Raw genomic sequence first — 26,127 nt, forward strand, 5'->3', positions numbered from 1 at the left:
TTATATGTGCTTCTTTCTCTAAACACGATAAGCTGAATTATTGCCAAAGAGTTCTATTTCTGCCTTGTTCCAAAAGAGCCGTGATTTGTCTAAATTGCTTGTGTGCAAATTTTAGATGCCATCCCTTTGCTTCTTTTTTAGTAGAGGAGATTTGCATGTGGTGTAGGAACAGAGATGACTGCAGTGTAAGTCATTGCTTATTGTTCCTGCTGCTTTCAGGTCACCCTGCAACTCTATTCAAGTGACTGCTGGCTTCTCTCTTACCTTCCGTATAATTTGTTTTCATTATTATTAGAGTGTCTGAATATTTTTTCCCGTATCAATGTCTTTGTTTGTTGTTTTGTGTCAATGTTTTTTTAAAACATACCTTTTTTTAATGCATATGAATGCATACTTTTATGTTCATATTTATAAGCATAAAGTTTAAAGACACGACGTGCGCAAATTCGAAGTACATTGGAATTTGCACTGGAAGTATATTAAAAAAACAAAAAACTGATGTGGAAAAATGTAAACAATTAAACTAGATCATGATGCAACTTGCGGAAACTCAATTTTAAAAATGGCCAATGAACCTGAACTGAAACTACAGAAATTGACAAGAAAATCATAAATATCTCAATATATTTGTAGTACGGCAAAGAAAACTCAATGTATTGAAGATCAGGTGGGTGATCATTGCAAAGAATACATTCATAAAGTTACAGAGTTCCAATCTCTCCACTAAAAAAAAAAGGTATTTTCGAGTGCTTAGTGTTAGTTCTTTTGATCATATCATCTTGTCAGGCTTCTGCACAATATCCATAATTAACAGAAAATGGATAAAAACACAGCAATCACATAAAATCTGCAATAGATTTGAAAATGTACAAACCTCTGATTTCAAAAACCATACTATGATCATCAAATTAAGCGATCATGTTTTATTGCACTGATCACCCTAAGAGGCTCTGTTTCCAAACATGTTGACACAGGGGAAATAATGAGGTCTAATTTACAATAAAGAAACGGCTCGATGCATTACATGTCCAAAATATGTCCAATTTAAGACAACACGTGAAAAAAAAAATTGGTTTTGGAGAGATTCATAGTCAGACTTCGCAATGTTGTGTTAAGCATATGGAAATGTGACTGTGCAAGGAATTAAAGCAAACTGTGCACTATTCAAAAATAATTTACTCAGATGTTAAAATCATGTTTTCTTATTTCAAATAGTGCATGTGATTTCCAATAAGAAAGTGATTACACTGAATATTGTAACCCACCTGATCTCTTCAGGGAACTGGGCATTGGTGACCAGGAAGCTGGAGATGTGGCACTGGTGGAGGAGACGCAGGAAGGAGTTGATCTCTGGGTACATGATGGGCTCGCCCACTAGAGACAGAGCACAGTGCTTCACCGCCAAACCCTCCTCAAAACGCTCCGGCCGAACTCCTGGGACACCTGACACAGACACATACACAGCTTATTAACACTGAAGATAGACAAGTCTGTAGTCAGAGGTGCAAACATTGCTAACAAGATCAGAAAGAAAAACTATGAACTCTGGATAAATGGCAGTCACTCTGAACCAATGCAGAATTCACTGTGAATGTTCCATGGCATGACAGCCATTAAAACGCCATATTATATGACCATCATGTGACTTTGTGTTAAAGGTCTCCATATGTGTATCTATATGTGGAGATAAGGGATCCAGGTTCACAGAAAAAGTTTTCAACTGGCTCCCATATTACCATAGCAAAGGGTCAAAACTTGACTAAACCCTAGATGTTGGCACCTCTGTGTTTTAAACCGTCACTTTCCTTAAGCAACTTTACTGAAACCCAGCTCCGGGCTCCTAATGAAGAAGCTTAACGCAAGAAGCTTAACGCAAAAAAATCACCCAAGTGGATAGAACCTGATAGAAAATTGTCCAGTTCCTGTCCTAAACACTAGACAGAAGATGAAGCCAAACTCAAAAGTAGTGTTACTGGTTAATGGGCCTTACTTAATCAAACGGAATACAAATGGGCTTATTCGTCAAATCATTTACCCAAGAAATTAGGTATTCATGAAAATCCCATAAGTTCAGAAAAGCTTTCGTATCTCGCTTATGCGCCCGAGTTTGTGTAGATTTACGCACTAGAAGACAAAACCTTGACTGATCAGCTTCAAATCATTTAATATGCAAGGAGTATAACGCTTTGCAATTGCTTAGGTGGTGTGTAAGTCGGTTCCGTTTGCATCTTCTTTTTGGAGCCTTTCTGACCCCAAGACGCAATTAACTTCTGCAATTCTCCAGCTGTGATCCTTGGAGATTTTTTTGGCCACTCGAACCATCCTCTTCACAGTGTGTTGAGACAATATAGACACACGCCCAATTCCAGATTGATTCATAACATTTCCAGTTGACTGGAACGACTTCATTATTACCCTGATGGTGGAAATGGACATTTTAAGTGCTTGTGCTACTTTCTTATAGCCACTTCCCATTTTGTGAAGCTCAACAACCTTTTGCCACACATCACAGCTATATTCCTTGGTCTTACCCATTGTTATGAATGACTAAGGGAATTTGGCCTATGTGTTACCTCATATTTATACCCCTGTGAAACAGGAAGTCATGGTTCAACATGGTCCTGTTCCTAGCCACCCATGCTGTACTAAAAAAAAAGTAAAATATCAATGGGAATATACTTAAAATATATTTTTCTTATATGAATTCATAGTTGTGCCAATAATTGTTGCACACCTACATTTAACAAAGATTTTTTTTTTTATAAACCTGTGTTGTGTTTGCAATTGTTTGATATCCATGACAGCAGAGTATTTTTGTTAATTTTTTGAACAACAGATCAAAAGTTTCAACAATAAAGACAATTTTCACAGCCTTCTTTACCAAGGGTGCCAATATTAGTGGAGGGCCCTGTAAATGGAGAACGCTTTGCAATTGCTTAAGTGGTGTGTAAGTCGGTTCCGTTTGCCATGGCATCTTCTTTTAATGTTGTGCAGCTCTTTATAGTAGATATTTTTTCCTCAGATTTCATGTAATTCTCATCTCACCTCATTTCATTCACATCTAATTCACCTTCTCTGTAATTCGGCTGCAGGTTTTGACCTTTTCAAGGGGCTGTTACACTGTTAAATAATGCATGTTTTTACTGGCACAGATGTGAGACAGAATAACCGGGAAGTTTTATGGCATGATCTCTGTGTCTCGATTCTGAAGGTCTCAAGTCTATGCCACGATGTCTTGGTACAAGAACAGGAAGTATGACCTTCGATAGAGAGCCGTCTCTTCGGCTCCTATCCTCTTATCTTTTGTGTATATATACAGTGAGGGAAAAAAGTATTTGTTCCCCTGCTGATTTTGTACGTTTGCCCACTGACAAAGAAATGATCAGTCTATAATTTTAATGGTAGATTTATTTGAACAGTGAGAGACAGAATAACAACAAGAAAATCCAGAAAAACGCATGTCAAAAGTGTTACAAATTGATTTGCATTTTAATGAGGGAAATAAGTATTTGACCCCCTCTCAATCAGAAAGATTTCTGGCTCCCAGGTGTCTTTTATACAGGTAACGAGCTGAGATTAGGAGCACACTCTTAAAGGGAGTGCTCCTAATCTCAGCTTGTTACTTGTATAAAAGACACCTGTCCACAGAAGCAATCAATCAATTAGATTCCAAACTCTCCACCAAGGCCAAGACCAAAGAGCTCTCCAAGGATGTCAGGGACAAGATTGTACACCTACACAAGTCTGGAATGGGCTACAAGACCATTTCCAAGCAGCTTGGTGAGAAGGTGACAACAGTTGGTGCAATTATACGCAAATGGAAGAAACACAAAAGAACTGTCAATCTCCCTCGGCCTGGGGCTCCATGCAAGATCTCACCTCGTGGAGTTGCAATGATCATGAGAACAGTGAGGAATCAGCCCAAAACTACACAGGAGGATCTTGTCAATGATCTCAAGGCAGCTGGGACCATAGTCACCAAGAAAACAATTGGTAACACACTACGCCGTGATGGACTGAAATCCTGCAGCGCCCGCAAGGTCCCCCTGCTCAAGAAAGCACATATACACGCCCGCCTGAAGTTTGCCAATGAACATCTGAATGATTCAGAGGACAACTGGGTGAAAGTGTTGTGGTCAGATGAGACCAAAATGGAGCTCTTTGGCATCAACTCAACTCGCCGTGTTTGGAGGAGGAGGAATGCTGCCTATGACCCCAAGAACACCATCCCCACCGTCAAACATGGAGGTGGAAACATTATGCTTTGGGGGTGTTTTTCTGCTAAGGGGACAGGACAACTTCACCGCATCAAAGGGACGATGGACGGGGCCATGTACCGTCAAATCTTGGGTGAGAACCTCCTTCCCTCAGCCAGGGCATTGAAAATGGGTCGTGGATGGGTATTCCAGCATGACAATGACCCAAAACACACGGCCAAGGCAACAAAGGAGTGGCTCAAGAAGAAGCACATTAAGGTCCTGGAGTGGCCTAGCCAGTCTCCAGACCTTAATCCCATAGAAAATCTGTGGAGGGAGCTGAAGGTTCGAGTTGCCAAACGTCAGCCTCGAAACCTTAAAGACTTGGAGAAGATCTGCAAAGAGGAGTGGGACAAAATCCCTCCTGATATGTGTGCAAACCTGGTGGCCAACTACAAGAAACGTCTGACCTCTGTGATTGCCAACAAGGGTTTTGCCACCAAGTACTAAGTCATGTTTTGCAGAGGGGTCAAATACATATTTCCCTCATTAAAATGCAAATCAATTTAAAACATTTTTGACATGCATTTTTCTGGATTTTCTTGTTGTTATTCTGTCTCTCACTGTTCAAATAAATCTACCATTAAAATTATAGAATGATCATTTCTTTGTCACTGGGCAAACGTACAAAATCAGCAGGGGATCAAATACTTTTTTCCCCTCACTGTATGGCATGCCTTTGTGAGCATTCAACTGAGAAGCTTTGAACTGAACTCTGCATTTGTGTGACTTCTTCCCGAGCTCGGACGAGAGGAAATCAGCCAGGGCAGGGTCCAAATTCTGGTATCGGACAAGAACTTGGCAATAACTTTCACTTCTTCCTCTCAGAAAGTCTTTTTTTTGCCATTTTGTCAATTCAGCTCTGTGAGCTTTGCCTGTTATGGAGGCTTTTTTTTTGGGTGTCAACAAATGCAAATTAGACTTTCATCAACATACGCACACGAGCAGGAAAAAAATTGATTTCTGAAACGTTTGTAAATCTGACATATTTTTAGTTCGGTTTGGCTGGAACAAACATTTAGACATAAACTTACTAAAAGATAAATGAGACCCAGTGTTCTTATAGACAAAGAAAACCAGAATAAGGATTTTATATGAAGCAGGGCTAGTAATATAGAGTGTGTAGGGTGTAAACAGACTGCCTCAGACATCTGCAATTTCTCTCTCTCTCTCTCTCTCTCGCCATCTCTCTTCATGTGTCATCTTGGCAAAAAAAGGACAAATTGCTTTGACATTGTCTACCAACAATGCCATGTAACTGAGCTTATCATTAAATGATTGAAGCCTATAGTTATCTTGAATGAAGGGTGATTATCATCAGGCTCCGAACCAGAGCCACTCATCAGACTAAATCCTGCTTTAGCAAACCTGGCCCAGCCCAGAACGTTCAAATTTAATGCCACTCTACGCTTATGTAATCAGAGACGCACATGCGTTCAGTCAGAACAAATTCAGATTTTCTGTGCATGTCAGCTTATGATGAAAATTCCAGACAATGAATGTCAGATAAGGCTAGGGCTGGGCTAGGTTAAGGCTATAATTTTAAGGCTAAGGCTAGACAAGGCTATCATTTTATAGGCTTCAATTAAATAATAACCTAAATATATAAAAAACTCAATGAGGCTTTGTTTTGTTTTAGCACTTCCATCAGTGAAACAACTCAATACAGCCTTGTTGTGTCGTGTTATTGCAATGAGAAACAGCCTGAGGGCGCTATGGGAAACGATATTGTGATTGACCCGTGGAGAAGGGGAAGCAGTGGAATGAGGAAGTGGAGAATTGGACACGGTCGCATGTTTCTCTCTCATTAGGCACGAATCCAAAATGTTCACGAATTGCCAATGTAACACTTGGTTTCCCAGCAAGCTCCATCACAGCGGCAGAACCCGAAGTGAAATTGCAGAATTCGCCTGACTGGATTTCGCCGTGCTCAAACAAACCCGCGCCAAACTAACAGACAATACCATATAAGGTGTTTGATTATGATTAAAAAATTTGTGTATTAACATAAAATCTCCCGTTATATGGTAGGCTATAAATACAAATGAATATAGCAACTGCTATTATTAGATTTGTATACAAAAACGTTGTACTTTGTCCTTGTCATAGTGCCCACTCAAGCAGAAACATTAACATGCCGTGTGATGTGACACTACCACTGGTGGAACTCCACCACCGTGGTAGCAAACTACCACCGTGGTGGTGCTTTTGTCATGGCCACCATCACAGCCCTAGACAAGGCAGAGCAAAGCATCAAAAATCCTACTTGCTTTGAGTGGTATAACAACGCCAAAAATGCAAAAAGAACCTTGTCATCAACAGGAAGGAACATTAAGGTAGTAAGTTCACCATAAGAGTCACCATGACAGACATTTGGTATAAAAGTAGCAATGTCCCCATCCGGGGTCAACCAGAACTCTAGTTCTCTGTAACGGAGCTCCAATGCTCATCAGGGTATTAAATGCATGAAATAAACTACATTTTGTGAACATTGATGCTTCAATTTGTCCAAACAGACACTGATTCTACAAATGTATGGACATCTTTTTTAACACTGTCCATTAGTTATAATACACCACCCTGGCAGCGTAAAAACACCACGTATAGTTTCATCACCGGCTCATTGCTTTGCAAATGTTATAGGAAGGCAGCCAAATTACAGCTATTCTGCTGTCCTCTGCACTTGAAAAAAGTCTGGGTACAACAGCCTTCTGAAGGACATGATTTCAAATTATATGGTAGAAATAAACAAGTTACACCCAATCCAATAACAATGCTACAGTACAGTCATGGTCTTTCTGAAACATGGCAACAGTGTTATATCACCACCATCAGTCATGTCTCCTGCTTCCCTTCTTTTTGCCGTTCCAGTCGAACATAATCTTTTGGACAGGATACAAATAATCAGCATTCTTTTCATGCATATCTATTGAAAAGCAAGAGCACAGAAAAACTGAGTACCTCGGAACTGGCGGATCATGTTACGGTGGTTCTCCAGTGCTTCCTGGAGGATCTTCTCAGCGGGGTCCATCTTCCAACGCCACTCAGTGCCTACGGGGTTCGTGTGGTGTCTGTGGTGAGACAAAAATACAAGTGAACAATGGCTGTGAGCAAGGTGTAATGTGGAAGGAAGGGAAATAGTCTAGTCGTAAGGGAGATAGATGCCTAGGCCAAAAAGAAAGTCCAATTTTGGGGTAGCAAGGATAGCGGTGTTCAGAGAACTGGAGGGTCACATCTTAGGACTGGCTAGGTGCTGGAATGTTTTTGCATGTCATACACAATAGACTTCACTTATAACACTCAGAGACTGTTATGCTGCTAGTACAGTTAAGGTCAAATGTTTACATAATCCTAGGTTATAGATATTCAAACTAAATTTTTCTAACTCCACACATTTCATGTTACCCTACATGTTATTTACTTAATTTCCGTAAGTGATCATTCCAAAATAATAGTTGCTTTTATTTACTATATCAGATTCCAGAAACTGATGTAATGACTTTTTGAAGTTTCTGATTGGCCAATGGCATAATTAGGAGTAAGCTGAAAGCAGACCAATATCAAGCCCTTTGCCTTTGATATTGTACCATGCCCTTAATATTGAAAATCAAAGCAACTCACCCAAGAACCACAAACATATGTCCAGTTCCTCCTTAAAAACAATTTTCCAACAATGGAAGATACTACAAGCATCAGTATAAACACCTGTATGCAAATATAAAAATCTTTAAGAGGATGTAAGAGGATGCTTACAAGGGTGGGGATAAAGTCTTGTACAATCAGGCCAGGAACACACTAAATAAGGAAATCAGAGTGGCTAAAAGAAGATACTCCGAGAAGCTGAAAAACAAGTTTTTAGCTAATGACCCTGCATGAGTGTGGAGTGGCTTGAAACAATTTATGAATTACAGGACTCCTACCCCGAACCCTGTGGTGGACCAAAAACTGGCTGACAACCTGAATGTGTTCTATTTTAGATTTGAAAAGTCCAATCTCGCACCCCACACCTGCTCTGACCTTCATTCACACACACCAACACCTCCTGCAACCCCCCTACTCCACCCTCCTGATACTCAACCTGCACTTAAGCTCTGTGAAGAAGAGGTGTACCATGTCTTTCCGAAACAGAAGACTAGGAACTCTTCAGGCCCAGATGGGATTTCACCCACGTGTCTCAGATCCTGTGCTAACCAGCTGGACCCCATCTTCACACAGATCTTCAATAGACCACTGGAGAAGTGTGAAGTTCTATGCTGCTTCAAATGCTCAATCATAATTCCTGTCCCAACCAAACCAAAAATCACAGGACTTAATGACTACAGACCTGTCGCCCTGATGTCTGTGGTCATGAAATCATTTGAGAGACTGGTGTTGGCCCACAAGAAAAACATCACTGGACCCTTTCTAGATCCCCCTCAATTTGCTTACCAAGCAAACAGGTCTATGGAGGATGCAGTCAACATAGGATTGCATTATATCCTGCAACATCTGGACAGACCAGGGACACATGCAAGGATCCTTTTTGTGGACTTCAGTTCGGCGTTCAAGACAATCATCCCAGCTATAGTCCAGACTAAACTACACCAGCTCTCTGTTCCCACGTCTATCTGTCAGTGGATTATCAGCTCTCTGACAGACAGGCAGCAGCTTGTAAGACAGGGGAAATTCACTTCCAGCACCTGTACAATCAGCACGGGTGTTCCCCAGGGATGTGTGCTCTCCTCACTACTCTTCTCCCTCTACACCAATGACTGCATCATCAAAGACCCCTCTGTCAAGCTCCTGAAGTTTGCAGACGACACCACTGTCATCGGACTCATCCGAGATGACGATGAGTCTGCATGCAAAAGGGAGGTTGTCTGGCTGTCTAGTGCAGTCAGACCAACCTTGAGCTGACGACACTCAAAACGGTGGAGATGACTGTGGACTAGGAGGAACACCCCAACACTGACCCCCCCTCACCAGTCTAAAAAGCACTGTGGCAACAGTGGAGTCATTCAGGTTCCTGGGCACTACCATCTCACAGGACCTGAAGTGGGAGACCCACATTGACTCCATTGAAAAAAAAGGCCCAGCAGAGGTTGTACTTCCTTCACCAGTTGAGGAAGTTCAACCTGCCACAAGCACTGCTGATACAGTTCTACTCAGCAGTCATTGAGTCTGTCCTCTGCACTTCAATAACTGTCTGGTTTGGTTCAGCTACGAAATCAGATATCAGAAGACTACAAAGGACAGTTCGGACTGCTGAGAGGATTATTGGTTGCTCCCTGCCTTCCCTTCAAGAACTATACACTTCCAGAATGAGGAAAAAGTCTCGAAAAAAATCACTCTGGACCCCAGTCACCCTGCCCACTACCTTTTTGAACTGGTCAACGCTTCAGAGCTCTGCACACCAGAACCGTCAGGCACAGGAACAGTTCCCCCCCAGTTTCCACCCTAACCCCCCACCCCCAGGCTATCCAGCTCATGAACAGTTAAAACTGGCCCACTGAGCAATAATTATGTGCAATACATAGTTTAGTCTTTTTATATTTATCCAACCTCTTCTGCCATTATATTACATTCCCTTGAACTGTATATAACATACTTGTATTAGATTTGCACTACATATGTGTATGTGTGCATACATAGGTGTGTGTGTGTATATTATTGTCTTATTATTCTCTTATTGTGTATTCTATATATAATTTATTTTCTATTACATTTTTATTTTATTTTATTTTTTTATTATCTCTGTCTTGTTGCTGTTTTGTATTGTTGTGCACTGGAAGCTCCTGTCACCAAGACAAATTCAATAAAGCTGATTCTGATTAACCAGATTAAATATATTTTTCTACAGAATATAGATTTGATTTAATCAATGAGCTAAGCTCCTCTCAGACTCATCCGCACTTTACAACACCTTACAAATTAGAATCTGACAAGCATTTTAGCTCTGTTCACAGCAGAAAGGGCATTTATGGCAGCGAGCATGCCTTGACCTTTCAGTCCTCTGAGAAAACTCATAAGAAGAAAAGAAGGTGAATGCAGTCATCCTCATATTCATCCAGTTCTTAAAACAATCACTTGAAGAAGTGAAATCACTAGAGGAAGGTTCTTCACAGCAGAGGGCTATGTATAAATTAATCGGTGCTTTACATAATTGAATGCTTTATATTAAGGTTTCTTTAACTAATAGTATTCACTGCATTAGGTAACATTAAAAAAGCATGTTAGCACATGGAAGGAAGTTTGCCTTGCACTTCCGGGGTCGAATCCTGCCTCCGCCATGTGTGCATGGAGTTTGCATGTTCTCTCCATGCTTCAGGGGTTTCCTCCAGGTACTCTGGTTTCCTCCCCCCCATTCCAAAGCCATGCAACGTAGGCTGATTGGCATTTCCAAATTGTCTGTAGTGTGTGAATGTGTGCGATTGTGCCCTGAGACAGGTTAGTACCCTGTCCAGGGTGTCCCCCGAATTGTGCCTGGAGTTCTCTGGGATAAGCTCCAGCTCCCCCACGACCCTGTGTTGGATAAGTAGTATGGAAATTGGATGGATGGATGGATGGAAGTTAACACGTGTATCAATTGATGTTTGTTTAAAGGTGCATTAGGTAAGATGAGTCTTTTATTTCTGTCTAACAGTTAGGTGGGTTTGACATTTGAATGATTCTCACCCGTGTTCGTGAATTTCCACCCCCAGGATCCTAGGTGGTTCATATAGTTTCTATAAAATGATTGACAGGTAGCACATCCAAACAAAAAGAAAAAATGCCAGACCAGGCAGTCAGTCTTCCAAAAGGGTTTTCTAAGAGACTTAATAAACTATAGCTGAGGCACAGGCCTAACCCGTTGTTGTTTTTTATCACATTCTACATATGATCTAGTTTATTTGTTCAAGTATTGCATGTTCCTAAATGTTGATGATTTACTGAACTCTGGTCACAAAGTGTAAATATTGCATCCTGCCTTTTAGTCTCAGTTCAAAATTTTGCCAGTTAACAACTACAAACGTTCATTAAGGTTTTATCATTGTTGGGCTTCTTTTTACTAATTACCTACTAGCTAATGCTGTGCAAGTGGTGGATTGGCGGTTAAGGCTCTGGGTTACTAATCAGAAGGTAGGGGGTTCAAGCCCCGGCACTGCCAAGTTGCCACTGTTGGGCCCTTGAACAAGGCCCTTAACCCTCTCTGCTCCAGCAGCGCCGTATCATGGCTGACCCTGTGCTCTGACCCCTACTCCCTAACATGCTGGGGTATGTGAAGAAAAAAGAATTTCACTGTGCTGTAATGTATACGTGACCAATAAAGACTCATATTATATATTGCTTATTTACCATATTTGCCCATTTTTTTAAAAAATATTAAAAAACATTAATAATAGTGTTAGTTACTTCATTAGTGCACAATAATTTAATTATTGCTAATTTAAGTGGACCTATTTGAAGTCACGAACTGAATACACACAAGTCAGTGTTTATTCAAGTTAATTTATTTAAGATTAAAAATGTGAATTCATCCATGTGTTAACTTACTTTGTTAAATTCGCATTAATGACCTGAATCATTTTATTTGCCATATATTATTTATTTATTTATTTATTTATTTTTTACATGTATTTTGATTTTATTTCTTGGTGTTTACAACACAATAATAATTATTATTATTATAATTATTTTGAATATTATTATTTTTCATTAATATTATTTTATGGTGTAGTAATGTTAAATTCATGTTCTCTAATGTGTTAAATAAGTAAAGAATAAAAGAAAACAAGACATGCTGTTACAGGATAATGAGCAATGATGGCGTGGCATGATGACCAACACAAAGCTGATGTTTTCCTATAACAGCACACCTTAAAGTGTGTAAATGTTATCTGTTATTATCCATTATTATTATAATTAGGAACATTTCTCTGGAACATCTGTGAAACAAGTCAAATCATTGTTTGAAACAGACTTTCTCCCATTAGAAGTCCCTACGAATTAGCCGTTACTATAGAAACTAGAATGTATTACGATGAGCACACTAACATAAAGCTGCGATTTGAACTACAGCCAGCACTATTGTAAGAGCCATGGTGTCAGAGAAAATTAATCAACACCTTCTGAGCAATCAGATCGGAGAACACGACAGCGTTGTAGTATAAATGTCAGATAAGGGAACCTTAAAATAAAGAGTTAGCAATTTTATTAAACGTGAGAAATAAAATTCGGTCCAAATATTCCTTTTAATGGAGGAAATAAATATTAAAACAGTCCAACAATTAGATGAAATGACAGCACTCCATGACATATAACTCCAAAATGTTAATTTTGTAAATACATATACTCAGGAAAATGAATCTGAAGAATAATGGTCTCTTGCTTGTGGAATACATATGAGGCTTTTAGAGCAGGTACACAAAAAAAGCCCAGAAGCAAAAAGCATGTTGTTGTTTTTTTTAATGTATCAGTGATTTTAATAGTTTTTTTCTTGTATTACCCGTAAAAAGTGTAGGACACAAACAGCAAGCCGAGACGAGTAGACTATTATTCAGTTATTATTCAGCTAAGATTAGTGCTGTGGCGTATTAATCACTGTGGCCTGACCAAGCATAATCTTGGCATCAACTCAGCTTTCCAATAGCCTGTATCCTTCACACAAACTATTAAAATAAAAATGTCTTTGAAGCTTATAAAGTGTCCTCTCTGATAATGTCAGCAAGCCATAAAGTGACCATTTGTTGATCTGGAGCATTTCATGGATAATATTACATATTGGTACACTCCTACGTCCTTGAACAGACCTCAAGAAGAAGAAAAGCACGGATACCGTCAGTGTATACCCAGTGTTTGTTTACAGAAATACGTCTGTACGTTTACACCTTGTCAACATCTCAGAACTCAGAATCTGCATGGTGGAAGGCAAGTCATTCTCAATCCAGCCTTCCTAAGAGATCTGCAGATTATTCATGACAGCCCTCCTCAGACACCTTTTCATTTGTGGGGAAAATAGCAGACTACCTTGTGTTTTATGCACTGGTGTCAGCACAAATCTGTGTCACTGTATCTTCAGCTATGCTTTCATTTATCTCAGCTATTTAACACACCTGTAGGCAGGAAGTTGCAAGTATTTTAGTATCTATATCTCTCAAGGCTTATCAATCACAATGACAGTGAATTATCTAACTGAGGATCTTGAAATTAAAGTGTTGGAATAAAATTAAAAAAAAAAAAGATCTGGCTAAAAAATTGAAAAGTACATCGCAAATACTCACTAGAAACTTTGCACCGCTTATCATGAAAGAGCAAAATGTCGGCTTACCTCCAGCAAAACACACACTTGTTGGCACAGGCCAGACTGGGAGTGGTCTCCATACACCGGTGAGATTCAATGCCGTAAAACGTGTGTTTGTAGCATCCTCCTCTCCCTCTCAGCATGGACTGGATAAAATTCCACAACCAAATATTTCATACACTCCTTGATGTAGGCACTGATCATTTAGGACACTTCAAATCACAAAGTGAAAGCAACATCACAGAGAAATAAAGGATACCTTGGTCCAACGACACAGCTTTACCCCGGAGTGACTGCCTATTAGTTTATATCCTGTAGAAAAGAAAGAAGAAAAACCCACACATGAACACAGAAATGCACCAGTTTAATCAGTTAGTTCATATAACTATTAGTTCCCAACTAGACTGCTCAAAGTAGATCAAGAGAACCGAATTAAACAAATGAGACAAAAATATTATTCTTGGTCATTTATTTATTGAGGAAAATGATCCAATGTTGCGCATCAGTGAGTGGCAAAAGTATATGAACCTCTGCTTTCAGTATGTGGTGTGACCCCCTTGTGCAGCAATAACTGCAACTAAACGGTTCTGGTAACTGTTGATCAGTCCTGCACATCGGCTTGGAGGAATTTTATCCCGTTCCTCAGTACAGAACAGCTTCAGCTCTGGGATGTTGGTGGGTTTCCTCACATGAACTGCTCGCTTCAGGTCCTTCCACAACATTTCTATTGGATTAAGGTCAGGACTTTTACTTGGCCATTCCAAAACATGAACTTTATTCTTCTTTATACTTCTTTAAACGACTTGTGTGTTTAGGCTCATTGTCTTGCTGCATGACCCACTTTCTCTTGAGATTCAGTTCACAGTCAGATGTCCTGACATTATCCTTTATAATTCACTGGTATAATTCAGAATTCATTGTTCCATCAATCATGGCAAGTCGTCCTGGTCCAGATGCAGCAAAACAGACCCAAACCATGATACTACCACCAGCATGTATACCACCAGGGATACGGTTCTTATGCAGAATGCAGTGTTTTCCTTTCTCCAAATATAACCTTTCTAAATTAAACCAAAAACTCATATTTTGTCTCCTCCGTCCACAATACATTTTTCCAATAGCCTTCTGACTTGTCCACATGATCTTTAGCAAACTGCAGAAGGGCAGCAATGTTCTTTTAATAATAAATTCCAGCACAAAGCTATCATATACAGTACCTCTCCTGCCATCACAACATACAGTTAAGCTTGCAGTTAAACATGTTGACAGATAGACGGTACCCAGTCTAAATAATATCAACAACAAAACCGTTTTGTGCCACCAAAATCATTGTTTCCCTATGGAGAGAGTGGTGCTGCTTTGCCAACAGGCACTGGTTTAGATTTGACACCTTTAACACTGCATGCAAAGTTCACTCAAATTCAAATCTGACCCAGTTTACGCTGACCTTTTCAAAGCACAACCAATAAGCTGAGCCCTCATGTGGTGTTGCAAAGATGCGACTCATTAGATACAATGAAGACATTTTCGTTAGAGCAGATGATTATTTGCATGTCTCAATATCCAGAGTTATTTGGTTTAAAGAAAACAGAGTCTCGTGCACCCATTTTCTTGCCCTACATGTTTTCTCCAAAGGACAACCAACGCCAGAAGCTTTTTGAGGTTGAAACTTAGAAACATGCAGTACGGACTACATTTTCATGAATGATTGACGTTTTCAAAAGCGTCCTCATGACATAGCACTGCATCAACCTTGGGATAAAAATGCTCATCATTTGTATGATGAGCCCTGTAGGCACCCTTACACGTGACGTGAGGAGAAAACACCACAGCTCATAGCTGAAACATGATCCAACAACTTGCTGAGTTTTTAAATCAAGGACACAAACACATTAGAGAATTAGGAGAGAATAATAATCATATATTGGTTTGTATTTTAGTCTTAGTCTGTACTAATGCATATAACCAGCTCACCGTATGCAGCTCATTACAGCTTTTACTTACCTGCTGTGCTAGCTACAGAATTACTGATGTATCCACTGTTGCTGCATAATGGAAACTATGTTAATGTAATTTCCTGTAAACTACAACCGTGGTCGTGATCTGAATAAATACTAACCAATTATTAAGCTGGTTTTGGCCCAAAAAAAATTAATGGAACTGTGGGACACTACATACAGTACAATGTCAAATACTATGTACAGGGATGTAAATCGAAACCTCATCTCTGATGTAGGAAATGATACAGTGTGTGATACTAGTGAGGCTATTTAATGAGCCCCTAGCAAGTACAGGAAACTGAACAGAATAGATTACTGATTATTTGTGAATATAATCCCATCAATCACTGGTTTCTTGTACAAACATTATCACAGAGAAACCTATGAATGATATGGAGATCACAACTAATTTATGTAAATGTGCTGCACTGAGTATGAACCCACATCATGATGCTTATTCCACTGCAGGTAATGTAAAACTCAGAGCGCTCTCCTTGCCTTTTATGTAAATGTGTTGTACCAAGTATGTTAAATTTTCAAGTACTAAATATTGAATACTCAGGAAGTGGCATATATAAAAGCTTTACTAGAGATTACTTGGAATTCCACTGCAACAGAACATACATTACATAAAATAAACAGCACAAAACTGTACACTGCTAAAGCTGGGTATTTATCACATGATATTTGTCAAGGCATATGCTGAGTTGTTAATTCATTATTAATTGCAAGATTGGTGAACTGAAAAAACTGTATACATACACAATATGCCCAAAAGTTTGTGGACAGCCCATTCCAAATGTCACAGGCATTAATATGGACCTTGTCTCCCGTTTGCTGCTATTACAAGCTCCACACTAGATTTTGGAGCATAGCGCCGAGGATTTGCCCATTCAGCCAATGAAGGTGAGGAGGCCAGGCACACAGTCAGTGTTCCACTTCATCCTAAAGGTATTAAGTGCAGTTGAGGTTAGGTCTCGGTGCAGGCCACTCATGTTCTTATGCACTAACCTTGGCAAACCATGTCTTTATGGAGCTTGCTTTGTATGCAGGAACATTGTCGTGCTTGAACAAAATTGGGCAAAAAGTTCCAGTGAAGGAAGATCTTAGATGTCCTATACAAGTGTGTGCTTCCAACTTTGTGGTAAGAGTTGTAGTTGGTCCTTCACAGCATGAAGGTCTGGTGTTCACATACTTTTGGTCATATAGTGTATATATGCACTTGCACAAGCTTGCACTTCATCTCTGCAGGCCACTGCATACACATTGCATATACTGGCCAAGCACTAAACATGCAAGATATGCCACAGCTACGAGTTTACGAGTGCCTATAGAACTGATCATTTGTTTTATAAAGTTTGCCACACTTATTTAAAGTGCACTATACAGTTGGACAGTTGAGTTTTACTGGTGTAAACTGGTTTTACCCTTCTCCTCCAACCAATTTAATCTGGGCCTCACACAAATATTAATTGAAGGATTTTTAAAATTCATAACCCTTTGCCAGTAACATATCAATGAGCCTGTATCTCAGTGATGCTTTATCATACTGAAAGTGAGTTTATGACCACACCCCGAAGGTCACCAATGAGTATTCATTACAACATAAAATCCATCACACAAGTCAGGTTTCCACATGGAACCAAGCAAAAAGGATAAAGTCAAAACTTCAACATAGTATTTTGATTAGTCATTGGAAGTCTTGACCAGTTCATCCTCTCACCCCTAATAATTCCACTTCACCAATTGTTGGTACTGATAAGCTTCCAACCTGAAAATACTAATTTGTTGGAATGGCTGGAAGTAGCCATTAGAAGATAATGAGACTTTATTGGTCACCTACACATTACAGCACAGTGAAATTCTTTTATTTGCATACCCCAGCATGCCAGGAAGCTGGGGACAGAGCGAAGGCTCAGCCATGATACAGCGCCCCTGGAGCAGAGAGGATTAAGGGCCTTGCTCAAGGGCCCAACAGTGGCAGCATGGCAGTGCTGGGGCTTGAGCCCCCGACCTTCCAATCAGTAACCCTTAACCGCTAAGCCACCACTGCCACTGCTCCCCCCACTGGGTAAGTTGTGGCTATGAAGGGATGGACATGGCCAGCAACAATACTCAAATAGGCTGTGGCATTCAAGTGATGTTTGATTGGTATTCAAAAGACCAACGTGTGTCAAAAAAAGATTCCTCACACCATTTCACCAACACCACCACCACCACCAGCCTGGACTGTTGACACAAGGCAGGTTGGGTCCGTGGATTCATGCTGTTGGCGCCAAATTCTGACCCTACCATCTGTGTGCCTCAGCAGAAATCGAGATTCATCAGACCAGGCTACGTTTTCAACTATCCAGTTTTGGTGAGTATGTTTCTGTTCTTGGCTGAAAGAAGTGGAACCTGACATGGTGTTCTGCTGTTGTAGCCCATCCACCTTAAGGTTTGATGTGTTGTGTATTCTGAGATGCTTTTCTACTGTGGGTATCTGAGTTACTGAAGCCTTTCTGTCAGCTCGAACCAGTCTGGCCATTCTCCATTGACCTCTCTCATCAATGTGGTGTTTCTGTCGGAGGAACTGCCACTCAGTGAATGTTTTTTCTTTATCGCACCACTCTGCGTAAACTCTATAGACTGTTGTGTGTGAAAATCCAAAGATATCAGCAGTTACAGAATTAACCACTTGAGATATTGCATTAACAAGAATTTACTACCAATGGAGTAACAGATGGAATGACACAAAGATGGCAAAAATCTTAGACAGCCAGAAAATGGGCCATGAGTTCCTGAAAGTTACTGAAAGTAACATCCCTGTATGGCAAACAAGAAGGAAACTATTGACATTTTCCACATTTGACCTTGTTGTAACCTTGACCCTCTTTGGATTCATTCCAAAATCGAATCAGTTCATCTGCCGTTAATCTATAGCGATAATTACATATAAATCCTACAAACATCCGACCACTCGCTCTTGAGATAGCACGCTAATGAGAATCTCAGACATCCACACGGGGATTATCTCTTGGAAACTAATGGTTCACATGATAATGGTATGGCGTTAACATAATACCCCAAAAATATGAGAATATATGATACAACACTCTGCTCTACTTGCACGTCATACTGCAAGGCATCAGCAAAAAGTACAACAAAATCCATTATTTCGTTTAGGACTTCTTAATCTGGCTAAAACGTCTTTCCCCCTGGAGAGCTATAAATAAGGTTTCTCTTCATCAGAAAAGATTAAAGGCTTCAGTAACATGACATGAATGCTTAAAATAATAACAAATGGGGAGTACAGAATAAAAAAGGTAGAAGAGCAGACCAAAAACTGAGATTTACTGTAATACAACGTGATCAACCAGGAAAAGTGTGAAAAGCTACTGATTTTACCTGAAGCACCCTGTACTGTAAAACAACAAAAACTCATCTCAAGACATGACTAAAAGATTACCAGTGATTTTACAGTATCATGTACAGTCTCCTCCGAAAGTATTGGAACAGCAAGTCCACATCTACTGTTTTCACGATGCACCGAAGACATTTGGGGTTGAGATCAAAAGATAAATACGAGATGATAGATCAGAATTTCAGCTTTCATTTCCTCATATTTACATCTAGATGAAACAACTTTTTTCTTCCAAGTGAACAGAAATATTGGAACATGTGACTGACAGTTGTTTAATGCTGCCCAGGTGTGTCCTGTTAAATTGACTGTATAATAGCTCTGGATTTGAGCCCGAGGTTTCAGCTGTGAAGACTGCATTTGTTGTTAAAAAGGATAAACCTACACAAAGACCAGAGAGCTGTCTATGGAAGAAAAGCAAGCCATTTTGAAGCTGAGAAAAGAGGAAAAATCTATCAAAGCCATTGCGCAAGCATTGGGCATAGCCAATACAACAATTTGCAATGTCCTGAAAAAAGAAAAAAAAACCACTGGTGTACTAACAACCAGACACGGAACAGGTCGGCCAAGGAAAACAACAGCAGTTGATGGCAGAAACATTGTGAGAACTGTGAAGAAAAACCCCAAAACAACAGTTAAGTCACATCACCAACAACCTCCTCAGGGCAGGTCCTGGTAGAGGCCATACCACGAATAGAATTGGCCTTACTGTTCCAATACTTTCAAAGGGAGCTGTGATTAAAATAAAACTCAATCCCTTAAGATCAGCACAGCAACATTTACATGATATGAAAAATATTTACAGGTGAAAAATGTGAATTGAGGTTCATTCCTGAAAAAGTGGTGATCTATAGACACCTGCAATAGAGTGCAGTCGGGCAGCTTTCTTTCTACTCTTCCTGCAAAACACATCAGTTCTTCAATTAATGATCCACAAACAATGGTTTACTCTATTTATTTCACTTCACACTACTACTTGAGGTCTGGCACCAAATTAGCATTAACACATCTGTATCTGTACTTTTATGTGCTGTGAAAACTCCTCTCATACAACAACTTTTACATCCCTTCTAATTAAGCCTGCGGGGATCGTTTGCCTTCTACATTAAAGAGCAAAACAGGGAAAGATGCCGAACAAGCAGTTCTGAAAAACCAGTTATGCAAATTGAGAACACAGTCTCTTCATCCTGACTATTCCAACTATCTAAAAACCTCAAGGAAATTGCCAGAACAAGCCATCAGAAGGTGCTGATTAATTAACTATAAACTTGCACAACTCGACTGCAGTTATTTTTGCTTTCACCTCCCTATGATATTTTCTGACAAACTTAGTTGGTTCTATTTCTCAGAATATAAATAAATTAGTCAATTAAATCAAATTAATTAGTCATTTAACCTGTCGTGACTCTAACCCGGTCCTGATGCACATTTCTAGACTGTAGTGCCAGCAGTAACCAATCATGTAACAAATCATATGAATGCACTTGCTGTAATAATTGTTTCTATTAGAGATGCAGCGAGGTATTGGCCAATAATGGGTATTGGCCGATAAAGGCAATTTTTTACGCTATGGGCCATCGGCCGATAATTTAAAAACATCCGATGATCAGGGCCGATTATATCCTGTCAATCAAAAGAGGGCGGGAAAACACATCGATTTCATGCTGTGTATAAAGATGTCTCTTGTGTGGAATGACGACAAAACTACAGTTTGTAATCGCTGTAATCTCTGTGAAGCAGGAGTTTCGGTGTCGAGTCTAATTAATTTTTTTGCCGAGCTGCTCGTGCTGAATTAAAGCACCAGTACACCGATTTAAATGAAGATGAGTGACAAAAAAGTATATATTGCACAGAAAAATATATTTGTACAGAAGTATATTTCATATCCAGTTAATGTTAATATATAAAAAATTGGTATTATATATTACCAGTTTGATGTTAATGATGAAGTAGAAATGCTTTTGTTTGTGGAGAGTGAATGTGAGACTAACAGGAGGTTTTTTAGAATTCAGTCAATGTTAATTAATAACATTCAATAAGTTAATAATCTTACTTTAATCTTCAGAATTTAGTTCATGTGTTAATGTTAATTAGAGTAATGTGTTTTCTGTTTATGAGACCAGTTACTGTGAAACATCTTGTTGAAATGGAGAGAATAAAGTTTTTATTTACATTTCTTTCAGAATTGTGGAATTAATTATTATTCATTTAAAAGAAGGAATAAAAGGCAGAACTATCGGTATCGGCCGATATCACTCTGAATAATCAGATATTTTGTATCGGTGCATCTCTAATAATTATATATAAATAATAAAAAATTCAAGCACTCCTTCTTGAGATATCATGCTAACGAGAATCTCAGACAGATGCACAGACTACCTGAAAAACACCAGGTGGTGGTGGGATTAAAAACAAAAAAGTTGCTTCAGTTCATGTTGCTTAGCTAAATATTTACCTGTTAGTGTTGGTGGAATTAGGAACAGCTAGGGGAACTAAATGGTGGGACATTTCAGATAACGCATAGTGCAATGTGCTTCGTTCCACCATTTTGAGTGAAATGCTCATTGAGTGAGAATGTCCAGGTTGCATAGCACTGCTCCAAATTCCAGGTGGTGTCCAATGCCGCTTTTCCACCGCAGGAACTAGGGACTTTTCTAGGGAGTTTCCACTGCAGGGACCAGGGTCTAAATTAAGTTCCGGGTAAAATATTTACTGTATGTCTCAGTCATCTCAGCAATTGCTGATAAAATCTGTTTGCTTACTTGAAGTGTAGCATCAAGAGCATTCTGAATTCGCTTGACTACCACTGCTAGTCTCTTTTCCAGCATTTTCTCAATTACCTTTTTAACAAAGCAATACATCACAAACAGCAGCACAGCTCGAATCTCCTCCATGCTTGTTGCTGTTGCAGTGTCGTTATCAGATTTAAGAAAATAGACTGTCCGTTTTTAAAACACAAACTTTTACCCAAAGATAAAATTTTTTTTAATATTTCATTCCACCACCGGGAATCGAACCCGGGCCGCAGCAGTGAGAGTGCTAAATCCTAACCAACTAGACCACCATTGTTCTTGCAGCAAACTATTTTGTTACTGTTCAAAGGGGGTTTTTTAATGGTTTTTATGAACTGAGCAAACATTTTACATTATTACATCATTAAAATCAGCTTACTTTGTGTCAATAATTAGTTTTATTGTAGCATACTTCGAGGCTTCATTAGCCTAATCTTCACGGTACTTTAGGCAACAAAGGTCTGGAGGAACCAAATGGCCCCTTGAAAAGAGTTCCTGGGATTAATTGTTCTGGGTAATTTCGGTGGAAAGCGGCTAAAGTGATTATCTAAATTAGCCTGACGATCTGTAAATGACATAAATAAGTACCCTTTCAAAAGTAAATATCTGACTGTAAAACTGAATCATGACTCCCATATCAATATTGTTATGGTTTATAATGGGAAAATACAGCACACACACAGTCTTATGTTGAGACAGTTGCTAATGATTGGTGCAGCAATGGTTCATGAGCTGAGCCACTGTACAAGATAGGAGAGTGTTTTACTCCATACTATAGTGCAAAGGTGCAGTGCTGAGCCCATTGTATTAATATCCCGTGTTAGAAATAGCACACAAAGTAAGGAAAATTGCCAGCAGGTTGAAAACTAAAGCAGTTTGCTTGCTGGTAGAAAGAAGAAAAAAAAATAGACTGTGCAATTATCATCAGAACCCCGGCATCTGGAGAAAACAAATACCTGAAATCTGTTCGATTTAGTGTTCATGTATAACAAGAAACTTTTTCTAAATCAAGAAAGAAATAGCACATGTAATCACTGCAGATTAGATCAACCTACTGTAGGGTCAGTTTCAGCTTTGAAAATGTAGTCAAAATGTAAAAATGTTCACCAAGAATATATTTCATTTCAACAGTTGTGACCAGTGTTTTATTTCTGTGTCCTGTAATTTTCCACACTTGCCTAACAAAAGCATGTGTTTCAACATTAGCATTAATGCGTTGTCATTTTTGCTGTTTTCTTTTTTTCCTCTGTATTAATCACTGAAAATTAGATACGGTCTGTTAATGTAGTTAATGTAGCTTTGGCAATATAACAACATAGTAAAAATTTGTGATATGTTTTTCTAATATTTTTAATGTTTTGCCCATAAAATCCTCACAATTTTACAGAATTTTCCTCCTTTTCAGTAAAAATGGTATAAATATCATTGGGGAAAATTGGGGAATTCACTCTTGGTGATTAGAAATCACACATTATCCAACTTTTAATTTAACTTTTAAACCAAATGCACTAAATTCCACTGAAAAACAAAAAATTATCACTATCACTAAAAACAAATTATTATCACTAATAAGAGACATCTCACCAAACCAGTTGAAGGTTTCACAAACTGCCAGCCAGCATTTTATCTTGAAATTATTCTTTTCCTACTTCCTGCAATTAATGTGTTTTTGTGTTCTGTATTTTTAACTGCTATTAGTAGGATTCAGTCAGATTTGAGTCATTTAGTAGCATATGCTGACTGGAATTTAGAGTCTGTGGCCCTCCTTCATGCACTTCTTGACTTCATATGCATTAAATATTTAAGTGCGCACCTAAAGTGGATCCCAAACAATCAGTACGTTTACATGGACAACAATATTCCCATATGAACCCAATTAAGATGATACTCTGTTTAAGAAACTAGCAAGTAAACAGCGGTTATTGATGACCTTAATCAGACTAAAGTCATACTCGTAGTAAACACAAATCGAATTAAGACGTGTGGAGTATTCCTGTTTTAGTCACATTATCGAGGTGTATTACAGACATGTACACACCTTAATCACACTATTAACGTCGTGTGAGAGTTTTCACCGCATTTTGTGACAGGACACGTTCACACACGGCAGTGCTCAACCGTTTGACAGCAAACAAGAGAGCACGGCTGCGTCCGAAACTGCGTACTTACCTGCTACAGTATATAGCAGGTGAAATACATGTATCTCGGGTACTATATAGTAGGTAAGTACGCAGTTTGGGACGCAGCCCACAGCTTCAAGCAGTCGTCTATTTGCACGTACAGCATGACAAATAATTAACCGCACTTGAAGCTTTCATAAAATTAAAAATGAAACACCCAAAACTGTATACGGTACCATAACAAAGACGAACTGTATGATGATACGTGAAATTCTGGAGGGAACGTCGGACGGCGTGGCACGGTGACGTAATGACGTGTGACGTTAATCGATCTATGTTCAATAACATGTAACACAGGAACATGAAAGGAATATTCTAAACGCGACTCATGTAAACACCTTAATCACAATATTGTCTTACTCAGAGTAAGGTCAATAATTAGATTATTGCTGTCTGTGTAAACATAGTCAATGATACAGTAATGCCAATGATCAGTTAAGTTAACTGATGACTGTAAACTGTGTTTATATCCTCTTTTCACACTGAACACATGTATCTGTACCTTGCTTAGTGAGCGCTTCTCTCAGTGCTGGAGTGATCATCTCCCTCGTCTCCTCAGGCTCAGCCTTCTTCAATCCATTCAGTTTGGACAGCCTTCCCAGCTGAGACGGGTCCTCTTCCACTTTCTGTAGCATATCAAACACATACACACACACACGCGCACTCTGAGTCACACACTCGCTCCATTGCTAATAGAAGACACGTACTGATAAAACCGAGTGTATTATCTTGATCTACATCCAGATTTCTGTAAGGCTGCCCACTGCTGTCAATTGTTAAAAGCCCCATATAAATAATATTGAATTGACTTGAATATTATGCTGACATGAGAATAATTAATATCGTAGTGATAGGTGTATTAATAAAGGCATGTGTGCTGGTAAGGTACAGCTACATACATTAAGCTACATGCTTAATATACAGACAACGTTTGATAAGGAACAAAAATAAGTTAAACAATGTAGGTTTAAATGTAACTGGTACAAGTAGCAGCCTGGTGTGTATCCACAATTAATTACTTAATTACTATTCCAAGGAGCAGGTCATTGCAGTTTTTACTTCCTAAGTGCATGTTTTATTATCTCAGGCTGAAATATCACATCAAAAAGCAATATTCTGAAATGAGAAAAAATGGAAAGACTATTAGCCAGAGATGAAGGCTTGAATATTTTATAATGGCTGATAAGGAGTGCAAACAGTAGTTCTGCTTCTGAATCTAATTAACATTCTTTTAAGTGATCTCTGATGCACACAGACAAACCATTTGTTAGCTCATTAGGACTTCTACAGTTTACAGAAGACTGATTAGCACTTTATTAGATGCTACTGAACCCGATATTACATAGAGAGAGAGGATGGTGCTACATTGATGACATTACAGTGGCATTGAAGAGACTCGGCATCGACATCCTGTGGATCAGCAGCTGTGTGTGTTAGTGTTTGGATGGATTTTTGGGGGAAATTATATTTTTGTTTGGATTTTATGTAATGGGCCTAACAAAATAGTCCAAATTGTTGAAGTGGAATGAAATTTATTTATTTATTTTTTTAAACTGAAATGTTGTGAGTGCATATGTATTCATCCCATTTGCGATCAGAAGATCTGTTCCAACCAATTAGCTTCAGAAGTCACATAATTCGCTGATTAAAATCCACCTGTGTGTAATCAAAGTGTCACATTATGTCGGTATAAATACACCTGTTTTGAAAGGTCTCTGAGTCTGCAACACCACTAAGCAAGCAACAGAGCTCTCCAACCAGGTTAGAGACAAACGTTGTGGAGAAGTATAGATCAGGGTTGGGTTTTATACACATATACATACATACATACATATATACATATAAATATATACATATATACATATACACACATACACATATATATATATATATATATATATATATATATATATATATATATATATATAAATAATGTTAGTATGTACTCTTACAACACCCTCAAAATTATGTACTTTTTCTTCACAAAAAAAAAAAAGAGTACATACTTTTAGTACATAATATAAGTATGCCAGGGATAATACTACATGATCACGTACTCCTTTGTTTCCCTTCATCTGTATTAATGTGTTTAACTCACCAACTACAGGACCCTCCACTAATATTGGCACCCTTAATAAATATGAGCAAAGAAGGCTGTGAAAAATTGTCTTTATTGTTGAACCTTTTGATCTTTTGTTCAGAAAATTCACAAAAATACTCTGCTCTCATGTATATCAAAC

The 26,127-nt window shown here is 38.9% G+C and overlaps 1 protein-coding gene across 1 annotated transcript in view; it reads right to left on the reverse strand.

Annotated features, from left to right (window-relative positions):
* Positions 1 to 26,127, reverse strand: part of tyw1 (tRNA-yW synthesizing protein 1 homolog (S. cerevisiae)) — a 78,362-nt gene that overhangs the window by 31,504 nt on the left and 20,731 nt on the right. The window contains exons 8-12 of the mRNA XM_053646516.1: positions 24,390 to 24,513; positions 13,775 to 13,827; positions 13,543 to 13,661; positions 7,218 to 7,327; positions 1,266 to 1,443 (exon numbers count right to left, since the gene is read on the reverse strand). Coding sequence (XP_053502491.1) covers positions 1,266 to 1,443; positions 7,218 to 7,327; positions 13,543 to 13,661; positions 13,775 to 13,827; positions 24,390 to 24,513 — 584 coding nt within the window. The remainder of the gene's footprint in view (positions 1 to 1,265; positions 1,444 to 7,217; positions 7,328 to 13,542; positions 13,662 to 13,774; positions 13,828 to 24,389; positions 24,514 to 26,127) is intronic.

This window comes from Ictalurus furcatus, chromosome 17 (genome assembly GCF_023375685.1).
Source record: "Ictalurus furcatus strain D&B chromosome 17, Billie_1.0, whole genome shotgun sequence".
Classification (NCBI taxonomy): Eukaryota; Metazoa; Chordata; class Actinopteri; order Siluriformes; family Ictaluridae; genus Ictalurus; species Ictalurus furcatus.